The 18407-nt window shown below is 35.8% G+C and overlaps 1 protein-coding gene across 5 annotated transcripts in view; it reads left to right on the top strand.

Moving 5' to 3' along the window:
• ATF7IP (activating transcription factor 7 interacting protein) overlaps positions 1 to 18407 on the top strand; it is a 117926-nt gene that overhangs the window by 46913 nt on the left and 52606 nt on the right. For 4 of the 5 annotated variants that reach the window (XM_082352574.1, XM_082352573.1, XM_082352575.1 and 1 more), the window contains exons 2-3: positions 2763 to 4312; positions 11471 to 11554. In XM_082352574.1, the coding sequence (XP_082208700.1) occupies positions 2770 to 4312; positions 11471 to 11554 (1627 nt within the window). In that variant the 5' untranslated portion in view covers positions 2763 to 2769. The remainder of the gene's footprint in view (positions 1 to 2762; positions 4313 to 11470; positions 11555 to 18407) is intronic. The other variant, XM_082352577.1, reaches the window with a different exon arrangement.

Genomic DNA, 18407 nt, shown 5'->3' on the forward strand with positions numbered 1-18407 from the left:
GGAAACAGCGAGGCATATCAGTAGGAGGATGTTAGAAAAAAACCTGGTAAAGGATTCAGTTATAGTATAGTTGGGTTTTGGTGGGGGGCGGGTGGTTTGAGGCAGTAGAGCCTTACTCTGTATTAGGTGCTGTCAGAAAGCAGGGGCAATTCTATGCTTGTGTATCTCAGTAACTGTTATCTATAGGGAGGACAAACTACAGCGAGGATAAAGCTGCAATTGATAAAAAAAAGTGTAGCTATCACTTATTTAGTCAGAGAGGGAGATGTTTAGTATTTTACGGGATGCTGGGTTGCACAGTGACCTTGTCTAATTTGAATGGTGAGGTCGTTTTATGTCCAACATGATTTAGCTATAAGCATCAAATCAGTTTATAACAACACTGAGCTCTGAGCCTTAGGTAAGTTCCCAGACTTCAGAGGCTGCTTTTTTCCCTTCTCCAACCAAAGCAACTATATCCTAACATCATTCCTACTGGTAATGGTGATGTTAAGTGAATATCCAATGTAAAATTAATATTCTTGATTCCGTATATCTTAGTCCTTTAAGGACGTTTGTTTTATTCCACTATAGACTGGCAACATTGTCTTTCTCTAGGACCAAATCTTTTGTTTGCCTTACTGCACTGACCAGATGTTAGCACAGAAACAATGATAGAGAATATCCTTATCTTAGTTCTGATCTTATTTTACCATTAAGTATGATATCTGCAGTTTTCTTTGTAGATAATCTTTATTAGATTTGAGTTGTTTCCTTCTGTTAGATTTCTGAGAGTTTAATTATGAGTCAGTGTTGAATTTTGTCAAATGAATGAATGTTCTGTGTCTGTTGAGATGATCTGTTGTTTATTTTCATCCTCTATTCTGTTTATGTGGTAAATCACACTGCTTGAAAAAAATTTTTTTTCTTAAATAACAGAAATGTATTGTCTTACATTTCTGGAAGTTAGAAGTCTGAAATCAAGGTGTTGACAGGGCCATGCCCCCACTGAGGAAGCTAAGGAAGGGTCTGTTCCACACTCTCTCCCAGCTGTATTTTTCATGCAGCGTTCTCCCGTGTGTGTGTGTGTGTGTGTGTGTGTGTGTGTGTGTGTGTGTGTTTGTGTGTGTGTGTGTCTGTGTCCAGATTTTCCCCTTTTTATATGGCCACTGATCATACAGAATTAGGGCCCACCCTAAAGACCTTATTTTAACTTGATTATCTCTGCAAAGACCCTATTCAAATAAGGTCACAATTTGAGGAATTAGGGCTTAGGGCTGTAATGTATTTTTATCAAGTGGACATCTTGTTTGGGCCTAAAATAAAGCTATAATGCTTCGTGACTCACTCGTAAATCTACATTGCTTGATTTTTTAATATGAAATTGACCTTGTATTTTTTTAATGAGCTTCACATGGTCATAGTGTATTACCTTTTAAAGAAACATACTTTTAAATAACTCACAGATGAAAGAAGAAATCACAATGGAAATTAGAAAATATTTTAATAGAACAACAATGAAAAATATGACACATTAAAATGTAAGATGCAGCTAAAACAGTGCTTAGAGGGAAATTTATAGCTTTATATGGATACACTTACAAAAAAAGGGAAAGATTAAAAATTAATGATTAATGTTTAGCATGTTGAGGAACTGCCAGACTGTTTTCCCAAAGCAGTTGCACCATTTTACAATCCCATTGCCATTGCAGGAGAGTTTCAATTTGCCCACTTTCTTGCCAACATTCATTATTTTCTTTGATATAGCCATCCTGGTGTGTGTGAGCTGTTATCTCATTTTGTTTTGATTTGCATTTCTCTGGTGACTAAATGATGTTGAGCATCTTTTCATGTTTCTTGCTTATTGGCTATTGGTGTATCTTTTAGAGAAATGTCTGTTCAAGTCCTTTGCCCATTTTTAAATTGGTTTTTTTGTTGTTATTTTTCAACTGCAACAATATTTTATATTCTGTATTTTCCAGATGCAAGTCTCTTATCAGATACATTACTTGCAAATATATAATAAATACAGTTGACCCTTGAAAAATGTGGGGGTTAAGGGGGGGCCGACCATCCGCACAGTTGAAAATCCTCGTATAACTTTATAGTTGTCCCTTCGCATCCACAGATTAAACCAACTGTGGTTCAGGTAGTACTGTAGTATGTATTTATTGAAAAAATTCCAAGTTTAAGGGGACCCATGAAGTTCAAACCTCTGTTGTTCAAGGGTTGACTGTATTTCCTTCTGTTGTGTCTTTTCACTGTCTTGATAGTAACCTCTTATTAATGTGTTTACAGTTGTTAATTTAGATATTCATGGTTGCAAATGTAATCTTTCCTTATGTTCCTTAATTCTCCCTTCTTTTTTTCCCCTTATCTCTATACCTCTCTCCCATTCCCCTACTGCTTTCATTCTCTTAATACTTTTATATTTCCTTTGACAGCTACTTTTTTATTTCATGTATTTTTTTTAATGCTATCTCCTCCAGACACTGTGAAACCATTAGCTTACTGAGAATGAAAACTAGAAATTAGTCACTTTTTTCCTAATACTGCCTAGTAATTGATCTCCTGTGAACTGTATCTATTATCAATTTTATATTATATAAATTCAATAAATATGAAAATTAACACACAGCAAAGATCATTATGCTTTCTATATGTAATTATTTCAAAATTACATAAAGGGCTGCTTGCTTAGAAGATCAGTTTGCAGTAAGTCTGTAATTAGGTGGCTTCGGTTTCAATTGTTAAACTCTATCTTTCTCTTTCTCTTTTTAAAGATTCAAAATGGATAGTATAGAAGAACCTCAGAAAAAAGTCTTTAAGGCTCGAAAAACAATGCGAGTGAGTGATCGTCAACAACTTGAAGCAGTGTACAAGGTCAAAGAAGAACTGTTGAAAACTGATGTCAAGCTATTAAATGGCAACCATGAAAATGGAGACTTGGACCCAACCTCACCTTTGGAAAATATGGATTATATTAATGACAAGGAAGAGGTGAATGGCATTGAAGAGCTTTGTTTTGACCCGGAAAAAAGTAAATCAGAATGGAAAGAAACACCCTCTACCTTAAATGTTAATGTAAAAAACAAGCAGGATGATGATTTAAAGTGTGAACCTTTGTCTCCTAATAATATAACTCATGAACTAGCCTCTAAACTGACTGCTGAACCATCTTCTGGTGATACAGCCTCTGGTGCGCTAGCTGCTAGAGGTCTGGTATCTGGAGATTCTGCCTCTGGAGACTTGGCCTCTGAAGCAGTAACCTCTGGTGATCCCACCTCTGGTGATCCTGCTTCTGTTGATCCTGTCTCTGGTGATCTTGCCTCTGATGAACTGGTCTCCAGTGAAATGGTCTCCAGTGAACCGGTCTCCAGTGAGCCAGTCTCTGATGAACTGGTCTCCAAGGAACCAGTCCCTGGTGAACCGGTCCCTGGTGAATCGGTCTCCACTGAACTGGTCTCCAGTGATTCAGCATCTGATGATCCAGCCTCTGGTGATCATGCTTTTGAATCACTAGCCTCTGATGATCCAGGCTCTGGTGATCTGCCTTCTGGTGATCCAGCTTCTGGTGATTCGGCCTCTGGTGATCCAGCCTCTGATGAATCAACTTCTGATGAACCAACTTCTGAGTCAGTCTTTGATCCCACTGTTGAACCAAGTTCTGTACCAGTTTGTGAACCAGTTCCTGAAACTGATAGTACAGAGCCTAGTAGCAATAAAGGTGATGATTTTCTTGAAAAAAATGGAGATGATGAAAAGTTAGATCAAATTTTCCCATTTGATGAGAAAAATAAAGCTGATAGTAATGTTGATGTTGATGCAGAAGCTCTAGAAACAGATGATACAATTATTTGTTCAGAGGTGTCTCCTGAAAAGAAGGTAGAAGAAGATGCTATCACAGAATCTGCTCTTGGAGAGGAAGCTATATCTAGCAGTATTGAGATTGACCAAAGTGAAAAGACTGAAGAAGAAAATTCTGCAGACCTTGCAGAAACCATTAGTGAAAATGTTATAAAAGATGACAAAAATGAGAATGTCTTAGAAAATACAGATTCTATGGAGACAGATGAAATCATTCCTATTTTGGAAAAGCTTGCACCTGCTGAAGATGAACTTACTTGCTTTTCTAAAGCTTCTCTCCTTCCAATTGATGAGACAAATCCAGATTTGGAAGAAAAGATGGAAGGTTCTTTTGGTTCACCATCTAAACAAGAAAGTAGTGAGAGTTTGCCAAAAGAAGCCTTTTTGGTCCTCTCTGATGAAGAGGATATTTCGGGTGAAAAGGATGAGTCTGAAGTTGTATCACAAAATGAGACATGCTCTCCAGGTTAGCATATTATTTAAATTCTAAAGATTTTGATTAGCTTTGATAAACTGCTTAGTAAAACATTCTCTTAAAGTTTAAATTTCTTTTAGTTACAGAGAAAGTTGAGAATGATGGTGACTAGAATGATCTCTTAACTTCATAGGTTCTTAACTTCACAGAATTTAGAATTACAGAGAACCACTCTGAGAGCAGCATCGTGTGAAGTGCTGAGAAGGGAGATAAAATAAGTAGAAAATTTTGCACTTGCCCGTAAGGGACTTATAGACTGGGAATAGAGATAAGATGGACCAGTATAACACCATGATATAACAATTTCCAGTACATAATTGATCAAAATCCTAGCAATTGTTCATGCTATCGCTTAGCAACCAAATAACTTTGAATCTAAAAGCCTACTAGTTTATTTGCTTCAAGTGTAACAAATTCCATTTTACAATTAATTTTCCAGTTGAAATCTGATTCTTTTAATATTCTTTGTCCAAGGAATGGCACCACCATTGCTGGAAGCCAAAAACCTAGAGGTCTAATTATATGTTTGATAAAGACTTCATCCATTTGCTTCCTAAGCCTTCTTGATTCTACCTAACGTATTCCCCTCATTTTCTGAATGATCTCTCAATAACTTAAATCTCTTTTCTTTGATTGTGTTCCTCTCTTTCATTAGATCACTATTATTGGGTTGGCCAAAAAGTTAGTTTGGTTAGTGAATACACTGTTCAATAAAATTATTGGTGAAAATGAAAAATGTGTCCTTTATTTTTACTTAGAACTGAACAAACTTTTTGGCCAACCCAATACTTTTAGGGTAATTTCAAACTCCTTATATAAAAGCTATATAAATTTCATGATTTGGTCAATGCCTGTCTTTTCCATCTCTTTTATTATTACTAGAGAAAAAAGAGCGAATGAGAAAAATCCTACTTTGCTTTCATGGTCAAACTCAAACATCATTCCTATGTGAAACTTTCTCAGTTACTTTCAGACTGGTGTGAATACCTTTATGTTCCCATCGTGTCACATTCTCTTAGCCTTAGAGCCCTGTGAGTGGAATGACCTTGTAATAAGAAACACAACATCTGGTTTTTAGTTTGTTCAAAGAAAAAAAGCCTAGAAGACACAGAGGATTCCCTGCCCCCCCCCCAATATATCAGACCCACTTTTGGAGATAGAAACTTTTTCTTATTAAAAAATGACTTCATTTCCAAGGAGCATTCATTCATTTATTAAACCTGTATATATAGAAAGGCCAAGCTCTTCTTGGCTTGGGGATTTAAAGATAAAGTTTATTACTTGCCCTGAGGATTCTGACAAGAATTAAATTGCAAGCCATTAAATACATGGTTGTGAATACAGTAGTAATGTTAAATTGGTATGCTGGGAGTTTAGAGGAGAGTAACTTTATGAGAATATAGATGTATTCAGGGAAGCACTTTCCTTTCACTCTCTGTGTAACATAGGGTTTTAATGAAGATAATCCCTTTTAATTGCAGCTCCATACTACTTGCTCAGGCCAGAAATCTTGGAGCCATTCTTATTTTTTTCGTTCATAGTCCATATCCAATCTGTCAGGAAATCCTGTTGGTGCTACTTTCAGAATAGATCTAGAATGTAGTCTCTTCATACCATCTTCACTGCTATCACCCCTGCTTTGAGCCATCATAATCAGGCCAAAATAATGCTTGGGTCACAGTTAGTGCTCAGTAAATGTTTGTAGAATTAATTAATTGGTAATATAAGAGAAGAGTGTTACGGAGGACCTTGCTTACAATGCTAAAACATACTAACACCGGGGAACCATTGAATGATTTCAAGCAGAGAAGAATGACACGATGAAATTTACATTTTGGAAAGGTAATAAATAACAATGTTTAAGGAGAACTTCACTGATTTTTCAGTAAGACTATAGAGAGTAATATTGGGGTAAGTCCTTAAAAAAATCTTTTGGTAGTGTGTATAAGAAAGTCATAGCAAATTGAAGCTTAATTATTTAATGAGTTTATACATTTTACCTTTATGTCAGAATCTTGGAGATTGGAGACCATCCCTCCCACCCAGTGCTGTTAAATGCAGAAAGATGAATATTAAGCCATCCCTATTGTATACTTTGAAAATTCAGAGTTCGGTTTATTTTTGGTTACTTTTAGACTTTTATTTGATTGTATGCTGTTAGAGTAGGTTTAGTGATAGATTTAATTTCTTAGCTGGTAACTGAACTTTCATTTTCTGTCCCCTGACCCAAAGGAGATTTTATGTATTGTAAGTTGAAGTATGGTTTCTTCATTGGTTCTTAAACTGTTCTCTGTTCTGTTTATATGGTAGTAGAATCTGTTACATGTCATATTTGCTGTTGTTCATCTGCTGAGGTATTACTTTCTTCAGATTCTTTATTCTTAACTAATTTTTAATGTTTTCAGAACACAGGATTATAAGTCTGGCTTTTCCCTCTGAGTACTAACATTTATGTGCTGTACTAGTAGGAAAACATAAACCTCTATTATTTCAGACACTTTAGCAAATTTGTTTTAAATATAGCAGTTATGATGGATATGAGCAGCAGCAAAAAATAATGAAAGATATCTGAAAACAAATAGAAAAGCTATTTCAGGTTTACAAAGATAGATGAAAGACCTAAAAAACTATTGCAGATATTCCTTAGTAGGCCTGAGGACACTGTCATATTGTTGCTTAATACTGTATAATACCTGATACTCATTAAGTGTTTAAAATCATAGTCTGTTTAAGAAGTCTAGGAAAATAAAGGTTTCTCTTTGGGAACATTCAAACAACACCAGAGGAGGTACACGTATTAGTTATACCTTCCATGTATTCTCCATACCATATACTCTCCTCTACTACTGTTCCAAGTTTCCTCTCTTTCAGTGCCATTCTTCAAGTTATGTTAACAAAGCTAGCACAGTTTCATCTCCTCCTGTTTACTCTTTAACTTAACTGAATTGTGATTTCCACGTTCCCAGCCTCTTTCCTAATTGTTCTCAGTGGAGTGACATTGATGCTCATGTTGTTAAATCCAGGGGCATCCTTTATTTGTCTTTATTCTCTCATATTTAGATGACCTGTTAATAACAATTTCTCCCTCTTGAGATTCTCCTTAGCTTTCAGGCTACTGCATTCTCTATTTTCTTCCCTTTGGCCCTTCTCATTTTGTTTCTTACGTAGAAATGAGAGGGAGAGCTCTTTTCTACTTGGCTTTTAAAATTTTTTAAACATTGTTTTTTCTTAATATTTTTGAGGAGAAAAATGTTTCAGAGTAAATAAGATTTTACCCTAAGCTCTGACATACTTTCCTTCCAAATATTATTTCAGATTTTAAAAATATCTGGTTGTTTTTCCCTTTTCATTGGATCCTTAAGATAAATTAGATGAACATAAATGCTAATGAGGATAATTGCATGGGAATAGAATTTAAGGTTTCTGTCTAATTTTGCTTTAGGTTAATAGTGGTAGAATTGCCATGGTTTAGATAATTAAAATTTATTGATATTTTGTTTTCACTATTTAATGTGTTCAGCTAAAATTCTTTATTATCTCAGCCCATTTATATTCAACTGTGTCTTACATACTTGGATTTTCTTTATGGAATCTTGTATTCCTGTACATTGTTGTAGAAGTTGCAGATTTTTCTTTTCAGAGTTGAGGGAGATCAAAGATGAAGCAAGTTTTGGAAAGGGGAGTGTGGGAGGAAGATCAGTTTCAAATGACGATTGTTGCCTGAGTTAGATATATGTCTGGATTTTAGAGCAGAGGCTTGGACTGTCTAGAAAAAATTAGGGGTAGATACCATTATAGACATTAGTCAAAGTTGAGTGATGAGGTGAAATCACCTCAGAGTGAGTATAACTCAGTGAGAGGAGATCCGAGAACTGAGGTCTTTGGCAGTCCCGTATTTAGAGGTTGAAGATATGAGGAAGAACCAGCAAAGGAGACCAAGAAAAAACTTCAGCTAGAAAGAAAATTAGGAGATTTTGTCAAGAAGTCAAGTAAAGAATGTTTTGAGGAGGAAGGAGTAACTCTATTTGTGTATCAAATGCAGCTGTTTGTTCAGTTAAGATGGAAGAGAAATATTTAATGACCCGGAGATCATTTATGACCTTGACAGGGGGCAGTGCAGTTGAAAGCCTAGTTGATAATTGAGTTTCAGAGAGAAGGGGAGGAGAAGAATTGGAGATAATAAAATGTAACTTACCCCCCAATTTTGCTTTAAAAGGGAGTACAAAAACTTACTGTGGAAGATACTATTTAGAGATTTGTATTAGTTAAATAAAGCTTTAAAAAATTTTCTGGAAAAGTCACATTGCCAGTAATGCCACATTTTTCTGATTCCTCTTGTGAGACTGAGAATCTTACATTTGTATTCCTTATCTATAAATTGCTTGTTCCTCTTCTTTGCCCATTTTTTCTGATGGATATATTGTCTTCAGTTAGTCTGTAGGAGTTTTTTGTTTTAAGTATTCTCAGAGAGCCATTAATCTAAGACAGGGGATTGGCAAACTGTGACCTATAGGCCTTAACTGTTTTTGGTCAATAAAGGTTTGTTGGAACATAGCCACATCTATTTGTTTACATATTACATATTGTTTATCATCAATTCCCACCATAAGGACAGAATTGAGTAGTTGTGTCAAAGACCATAGAGCCCACAAGATCGAAAATACTTCGTTTTGACCATTTACAGAAAATGTTTGCCAACCCCTGATCCAGGGCAACGGTTTCGTCCGTATTTTCTTGGAATAAAGTTCTATGTAATTCTGAAAATGGGAAACTAACCCCTAATGTAAATTCTGTCTTCTGAACCTCTACAATACAGTTTTTCCACCTTCATTTAATGAATTTTATTAAAGATAACAGTCATTAGAAATATATTAAATATCTACTTTGTCTCAGCTCTTCCCCAAAGTTCTAAGGGTTACCAAAATTACAAGGTTTGGTACATGCTCTTAAGGAGCTTACTGTCTAAGCTGGTTGAAAGGAAAGAATACCACAGATAGAACTGTTTGTGAATGTATGCCAATATATGAGGCTATACTCAAGATGGGAGGAATTATAGCAGAAACTGTGAATGAAGACAGATTCTAAAAAAGACAGTCTTAACCCAAGTATTTGGATGAGTTTTAGGAGTCCCAGAAACTACTTGAAATTATACATAACACTATGTACATGAGCCTCTGATTATCACTCTGAGTTGATGGAGGTTCACTTAGATTCTCTACAGGCTTTGTGAACAACAACAAAAAAAATTAAAGAAATATAGGGCATTACTCCCTTCTGTAGACTTTGTTAGTACCATTTTTTTAAATCCCAACTTCTTTATTATATAAAACTCGAGCCTAAATTTTAATTCTGTTTGTCTGTTTCAGAGTCCTAATGAGTGTTTTAAGTATTGAGAATCCAGTCATATCTTCTAAACATACCTGGAAAATGGGAATTTGATGATAAGAGGAGTTGTTTGAATAAAATGAAGGAATTGCGAGCTAAGCTTGCCATATCTGTGGGAGGAGAGGGAGCTAACATGCATAAAAGAGGCAGACCAAACCAGGCCAGTTTGCTTTGCTGTTTTCTGATCTGGCTTGAAGTAACCCTAATTGGAGCCAGGGCTAATTTTGTTCTTTGGGTGGAAGGATGGTTTGCTAAATAAAGACTAAGTAAACCTTCATCTTAAGCAACCCAATTACTCTGTGTTTCTGGAAACTAGGAAACTATAGGAGTCACCATCCTCAGTATTAAAGGCAGGAAAACTTGGAAAAGTATATATAGGAAAAAATGCTATGTAATGAGTGTGCAGTCTACAGGGGAGCAAAACAAACTTTCATTTCATTGACCTGGGGTTGAGGGATGAGATCTTAAAAAAATTTCTTAATGAGCATAGGGTGGTAATTGGAAAGTTAATTTTTTAATATTCATTTATGTTAAAGTTTAAAAATAGTCTCAGTAATCTTTATATATACTGTGTAAATGTCCTTCTTTTGTATTACTATGTTCACGTTTTACAGCTTTATTGTTTATCTTAGTGTGAAAAACATTGTAATAGGTTCATCAGTGATCCTAGTCTCTGCCTATTTTCACCTAAAAATTCTTTTAAGTTTTTTTAACCTTGACTTCTACCATCAGGGCTGTTGAAATTAAAACCCTGGTGTTTGGAGCAGAGATGCCATATCAAAATCTTTATATAGTTCTATATACCCATGACTGTTTATTTAATTGTGGTTGTAGAGTATGATGAAATACGGCATGCTTTATTGAAGCTGCAGGGGCGCCACTTGCAAGGATGTAAGGGGGAAAAATAGAAACCCAAACATGTTAGTGACTTGTTCTTCTCCCCTAAATGATTAAGTTAGTTGAGGAGCTATAGATTGATTGACCAAAGGCCATTTCTGGTGCCTCTGGAATTTTATTTGTTGTAACAATGCAATTGTATGGCTATTTTTAGCAATATTTTTTGGTAGCACTCGTTAGTTGTTAGATTTTATGTGCTTTTTGTGAAAATTACTTAACCTTTCTGAACGTTACTTTCCTCATCTATATATATGATGGCAAAAATACTGTTTATAGTGTAGGATTTTTTTGGGGATATGAACTAATATATGTCAAGCACCGAGCTAAGTTAGTTGTTGGCACTGGTATCAAAGTAGCTATTACTTTTAAGTAAAACTTTTATTATCTTTAGGATAGCTTTTCCCTATCCATAACCGTTAAAATAACCTAATGATTCAACCTGTCTGGTCAAAATATTAGGTGTTCTGAGTTCGCCAGCAATTTATAATTTTTTTTGTAATTGCCACAACCACTGTTTTAGTTTTAATAATTGAATGTAAAGGAGTCTGAATGCTTTATAGTAGTTGTTTTCACATTTTATTAATCTATTGATGACAGTAAATTACTAAGATTCTTTGTTTTAAAATCTATATTATTTAATTTTTTTCCATGTTAAGAGTTTATTATGAACTTGCAGAAACATTTAAAACTAGACTTGTCCACTTATTTCCACCAGTTCATGCTCCCTTTTTATTCCCAATATTTTACATTTTGAGGCTCTGATTTCCTAAAATATTATCAACTGGATAATTACACCAAAAGTATAAATTATAATGAACTGTTACAAATTCTGATGGAAGAAAATTTCCTTTTCTATTTTTGTTACAGAAGAAGTAGAAAATAATGAAAAGGACAGCAAACCTGAGGAAGAAGAGCAAGTAATACATGAAGATGAAAGACCTTCTGAGAAAAGTAAGCATGTACAAACAAACCTGAAATAGTTTTAAAAATTGTTTCTGCTTTTAAGGCTGTGGAAAATACTTTTCTGTCCATGAGATGCTTGTAAAATTTTTCAGTTTAAGTAAGCCACAGTTAAATCGTTTTGTTGATGGCTAACCCAAGGATCTTTGAAAGTATTAATTATTTCATGTACTTTATTGTTTTATTTATTTATTCTTTCCATTGCTCCATAGAAAGATTTAAGCTTACTATTTAGTAAGGTGCTATCTGAATGTCTTGAGAGAAATTGTTTTAGATTTGCTTTTAGAGCATTGGACCATAGGAATTTTGTCTGGGATGATACAGGCAAATGGAAGTATGTGTCTCAATCTACTTACAGTTCTTAAGCTGTATGAGAAGGGGAAACGATGTTACTGAATGTCATTAGGTTGGGTTCTGTAACTCTCCCTGTCATACTGCTCTCCATCTGTGACTATGTAAGTTATTATTTTTTTAAACTTTCAATAATACTACTACTTAATAATAATAAAAGCAACTGTGTTGATAACACTTACCTATGTACCAGACACAGTTCTAAATTTTTTACATCTTCTTTTTTTTAACTTTTTATTTTATATTGGAGTATTTATTAACAATGTCATGGTAGTTTCAGGTGTACAGCAAAGTGATTCAGTTATACATATACACGTATCAATTCTTTTTCAAATTTTTTTCCCATTTAGATTGTTACATAATATTGAGCAGAGTTCCCTGTGTTATACAGTAGGTCCCTGTTGGCTATCCATTTTAATTGTAGCAGTGTGTACATGTCAATCCCACACTCCCTAACTATCCCTTTCCTCCACGCTTCCCCCACCCCCCAGTAACAATAAGTTCATTCTCAAAGAATGTGAGTCTGTTTCTGTTTTGTAAATAAGTTCATTTGTGTCATTTCTTTTTAGATTATGCATATAAGAGATATCGTACAATATTTCTCTTTCTCTGTGTGACTTACTTCACTCAGTATGACCATCTCTAGGTCCACCCATGTTGCTGCAAACGGCGTTATTTCATTCTTTTTAATGGCTGAGTAATATTCCATTGTATATATGTACCACAGCTTAATTATCCATTCCTCTGTCGATGGAAATTTAGGTTCCTTCCATATCTTGGCTCTTGTAAACAGTGCTGCAGTGAACATTTGGGTACATGTATCCTTTTGGACTATGTTTTTCTCCAGATATATGCCCAGGAGTGGGATTGCAGGATCATATGGTAGCCCTATTTTTCGTTTTCTAAGGCACCTTCATACTGTTCTCCATAGTGGCTGTACCAGTTTACATTCCCACCAACAGTGTAGCAGAGTTCCCTTCTCTCCACACCCTCTCCAGCATTTGTTGTTTGTGGATTTTTTTGGTGATAGCCATTTTGACTAGTGTGAGGTGATGTCTCATTGTAGTTTTGATTTACATTTCTCTAATAATTAACAATGTTGAACATCTTTTCATGTGCTTCTTGGCCATCTGTATGTCTTCTTTGGAGAAATGTCTATTTAGGTCTCCTGCCCATTTTTTGATTGGGTTGTTTGTTTTGACGACATTAAGCCACATGAGCTGTTTGTATATTTTGGAGACTAATCCCTTGTCAGTCACGTCATTTGCAAATATTTTCTCCCCTTCTGTGGGTTGTCTTTTCATTGTGTTTATGGTTTCCTTTGCTGTGCAAAAGCTTTTGAGTTTAATTAGGTCCCATTTGTTTATTTTTGGTTTTATTTCCATTACTCTGAGAGAGAGATTGAAAAAGATATTGCTATGATTTATGTCAGAGTGTTCTGCCTATGTTCTCCTCTAGGAGTTTTATAGTGTCCGGTCTCACATTTAGGTCTTTAATCCATTTTGAGCTTATTTTTGTGTATGGTGTTAAAGAATGTTCTAATTTCATTTTTTTACATGCAGCTGTCCAGTTTTCCCAGCACTTGAAGAGACTGTCTTTCCTCTGTTGTATAGTCTTACCTCCTTTGTCATAGATTAATTGACCATAGGTGTGTGGGTTTATTTCTGGGCTTTCTATCCTGTTCCATTGATCTATATTTCTATTTTTGTGCCAGTACCATACTGTTTTGATGACTATAGCTTTGTAGTGTAGTCTGAAGTCAGGGAGCCTGATTCCTCCAGCTCTGTTTTTCTTTCTCAAGATTGCTTTGGCTATTGGGGTCTTTTGGGTCTCCATACAAATTTTAAGATTTTTTTGTTCTAGTTCTGTGAAAAATGTCATTGGTCATTTGATAGGGATTGCACTGAATCTCTACATTGCCTTGGGTACTATAGTCGTTTTGACAATATTGACTCTTCCAATCCAAGAACATGGTATATCTTCCCATCTGTTTGTGTTGTCTTCGATTTCTTTCATCAGCATCTTACAGTTTTTGGAGTACAGGTCTTTTGTCTCCTTTGATAGGATTATTCCTAGATATTTTATTCTTTTTGATGTGATGGTAAGTGGGATTGTTTCTTGAATTTCTCTTTCTGATCTTTTGTTGTTAGTGTATAGAAATGCAACATATTTCTGTGTATTAATTCTGTAACCTGCAACTTTACCAAATTCATTGATGAGTTCTAATAGTTTTCTGGTGGCATCTTTGGGATTTTCTATGTATAGTGTCATCTGCAAACAGTGGCAGTTTAACTTCTTCTTTTCCAATTTGGATTCCTTTTATTTCTTTTTCTTCTCTTATTGCTGCGTCTAGGACTTCCAAAACTATGTTGAATAAAAGTGGTGAGAGTGGACATCCTTGTCTTGTTCCTGATCTTAGAGGAAATACTTTTAGCTTTTCACCGTTGGGTAAGATGTTAGCTGTAGGTTTGTCATATATGGCCTTTATTATGTTGAGGTTTATTCCCTCTATGCCCACTTTCTGGAGAGTTTTTATCATAAATTGGTGTTGAATTTTGTCAAAAGCTTTTTCTGCATCTATTGAGATGATCATATGGTTTTTATTCTTCAGTTTGTTGCTGTGGTGTATCACACTGATTGATTTGCAGATATTGAAAAATCCTTGCATCCTTGGATAAACCCCACTTGATCGTGATGTATGGTCCTTTTAATGTATTGTTGGGTTCTGATTGCTAGTATTTGGTTTAGGATTTTTGCATCTATATTCATCAGTGATATTGACCTGTAATTTTCTTTTCTTGTGGTATCTTTGTCTGGTTTTGGTATCAGGGTGATGGTGGCCTCATAGAATGAGTTTGGGGGTTCTCTTTCCTCTGCAATTTTTTTGGAACATTTTCAGAAGGATAGCAGTTAGCTCTTCTCTAAATGTTTGATAGAATTTGCCTGTGAAGCCATCAGTTCCTGGACTTTTGTTTGTTGGGAATTTTTAAATCACAGTTTCAGTTTCAGTGCTTGTGATTGGCCTGTTCATATTTTCTGTTTCTTCCTGGTTCAGTCTTGGGAGACTGTACCTTTCTAAGAATTTGTCCATTTCTTCCAGGTTGTCCATTTTATTGGCATACAGTTGCTTGTAGTAGTCTCTTATGATCCTTTGTATTCCTGTGGTGTCAGTTGTAACTTCTTCTTTTCCATTTCTAATTTTATTAATTTGAGTGATCTCTCTTTTTTTCTTAATGAGTCTGGCTAAAGGTTTATCAATTTTGTTTATCTTTTCAAAGAACCAGCTTTTAGTTTCATTTATCTTTACTTGTCTCTATTTCATTTATTTCTGCTCTGATCATTATGATTTCTTTTCTTCTACTAACTTTAGGTTTTGTTTGTTCTTTGTCTGGTTGCTTTAGGTGTATGGTTAGGTTGTTTATTTGAGATGTCTCTTGTTTCCTGAGGTAAGATTGTATTTCTTTAAACTTCCCTCTTAGAAATGCCTTTGTCATATTCCACAGGTTTTGGGTCGTTGTGCTTTCATTTTCATTTGTCTCTAGGTACTTCTTGATTTCCTCTCTGATTTCTTCAGTGATCCAGTGGTTGTTTAGTAGCATATTGTTTAGCCTCCACACGTTTGTGTTTTTTACAGTTTTTTTCTTATAGTTTGTTTCTAATCTCATAGCATTGTCATCAAAAAAGATGCTTGATGTGATTTCAATTTTCTTAAATTTACCAAGGCTCCCTTTGTGGCCCAGCGTGTGGTCAATCCTGGAGAATGTTCCGTGTGCACTTGAGAAGAATGTGTATTCTGCTGCTTTTGGATGGAAAGTTCTATAAATATCAGTTAAGTCCATCTGGTCTAATGTGTCATGTAAGGCCTGTGTTTCCTTATTGATTTTCTGCCCGGATGATCTGTCCATTGATGAAACTGAGGTGTTAAAGTTCCCCAGTATGATTGTGCTACTGTTGATTTCTCCCTTTATGGCTGTTAGTATATGCCTTATATATTGAGGTGCTCCTATGTTGGGTGCATATATATGTACAATTGGTATGTCTTCTTAGATTGATCCCTTGATCATTATGTAGTGTCCTTCTTTGTCTCTTATAACAGTCTTTGTTTTAAAGTTTGTTTTGTCTGAAATGAGTATTGCTACTCCAGCTTTCTTTTGATTTCCATTTGCATGGAATGCCTTCTTCCATCCTCTTACTTTCAGTCTGTATGTGTCCCTAGGTCTGAAGTAGGTCTCTTGTAGACAGCATATATACAGGTCTTGTTTTTGTATCCATTCAGCCAGTCTGTGTCTTTTGGTTGGATCATTTAATCCATTTACATTTAAGGTAATTCTCAATATGTGTGTTCCTATTACCATTTTCTTAATTGTTTTGGGTTTGTTTTTGTAGGTCTTTTTTATTCCCTTCCTCTTTTGTTCTCTTGTGGTTTGATGACCATCCTTTGTGTTGTGTCTGGGTTGCTTTTTCTTTTTTGAGTGCGTACCTATTGTAGTTTTTAGGTTTGCTGTTCCCATGAGGTTTTGATATAGCAGTCTATATATGTAGAAGGTTGTTTTATGTTGCTGGTCTCTTTCCCACCTAGAGGAGTTCTCTTAGCTTTTGCTTTTCTGTAAAGCTTTTGATTTCTCTGTCAAATCTGAATGAGAGCCTTGCTGGGTAGAGTGTTCTTGATTGTAGATTCTTCCCTTTCATCACTTTAAATATATCGTGCCACTCACTTCTGACCTGCAGCGTTTGCTGAGAAATCAGCTGATAACCTTATGGGAGTTCCCTTGTATATTATTTGTTGTTTTTCCCTTGTTACTTTTAATATTTTTCCTTTGTCTTTAATTTTTTTCCAATTCGATTACTATGTGTCTTGGTGTGTTCCTCTTTGGGTTTATCCTGCCTTGGACTCTATGTGCTTCTTGGACTTGGGTGACTGTTTACCATGTTAGGGGAAGTTTTCAATTATAATCTCTTCAAACATTTTCTCAGGTCCTTTCTGTCTCTCTTCTTCTCCTGGAATCCCTATAATGAGAATGTTGGTGCGTTTAATGTTGTCCTAGAGGTCTCTTAGATTGTCTTCATATCTCTTTATTCTTTTTTCTTTATTCTGTTCCATGGCAGTGATTTCCACCATTCTGTCTTCCAGGTTACGTGTCTGTTCTTCTGCCTCAGTTATTCTGCTGTTGATTCCTTCTAGTGTATTTTTCATTTCAGTTATTGTATTGTTCATCTCTGTTTCTTCTTTAGTTCTTATAGGTCTTTGTTAAACATTTCTTGCATCTTCTCGATCCTTGCCTCCATTCTCTTCCTGAAGTCCTTGATCATCTTCACTATCATTATTCTGAATTCTTTTTCCAGAAGGTTGCCTATCTCCACTTCAGTTAGTTGTTTTTCTGGGGTTTTATCTTTTTCCTTCATCTGGGACATAATCCTCTGCCATTTCATTTCGTATACCTTTCTGTGATTGTGGTTTTCATTCCACAGGCTGCAGGATTGTAGTTCTTCTTGCTTCTGCTGTCTGCCCTCTGGTGGATGAGGCTATCTAAGAGGCTTGTGCAAGCTTCCTGATGGGAGGGACTGGTGGTGGGTAGGGCTGGGTTATGTCTCTCTGGTGGACAGAGTTCAGTAAAACTTTAATCTGCTTGTCTGCTGATGGGTGGGGCTGTGTTCCTTTCCTGTTGGTTGATTGGCCTGAGATGACCCAGCACTGGAGCCTACAGGCAGTTTGGTGGGGCTAATGGTGCCTCTGGGAGGGCTCATGCCAATGAGTGCTTCCCAAAACTGCTGTTGCCAGTGTCTTTGTCCCTGCAGTGAGCCACTGCTGCTCCCCACCTCTGCAGGAGACCCTCCAGTGCTAGCAGGCAGGTCTGGCCCAGTCTCCTATGGGATCACTGCTCTTTTCTCTTGGGTCCTGATGTGCACAAGACCCTCTGTGTGCCCTCCAAGAGTGGACACTCCAGTGGGAGAACTGTGGTATGGTTGTTCTCCAGTGTGTGGGTTGCCCACCTGGTGGGTATGGGACTTGATTCTATCACGATTGTGCCCCTCCTAACGTCTCGCCATGGCTTCCCCTTTGTCTTTGGATGTAGGGTATCTTTTTTTGGTAGGTTCAAGTGTTTCTTTGTCGATGGTTGCTCTGCAGTTAGTTGTGAGTCCAGTGTTCTTGTAAGGAGGGATGAGCGTACCTCCTTCTACTCTGCCATCATGACCTAATCTCTCTGTGACTACGTAAGTTATGATACAAGGGAAATCGTAGAATAGAATTGGATTTTAATAATAAGCTCATAGATAATGTGGAGATTTTAATATTTTAATATTTTCCTGTTTCTATATTGAAAAAGAAACCAGATAAAATATGTTATGATCTCATGAGTGTTACCAATATTTGAAACAGAAATTTTCTAAGTGAAGGTCTTTGAATGTCTATTCTTTACCAAATTTACCTTTATAATGACATTAATTTTATTATTTTTATATATTTGAAATTTATTAGGATATGTTAAGAATA

Source organism: Balaenoptera borealis (genome assembly GCF_965194805.1).
Source record: "Balaenoptera borealis genome assembly, chromosome: 13".
Classification (NCBI taxonomy): domain Eukaryota; kingdom Metazoa; phylum Chordata; class Mammalia; order Artiodactyla; family Balaenopteridae; genus Balaenoptera; species Balaenoptera borealis.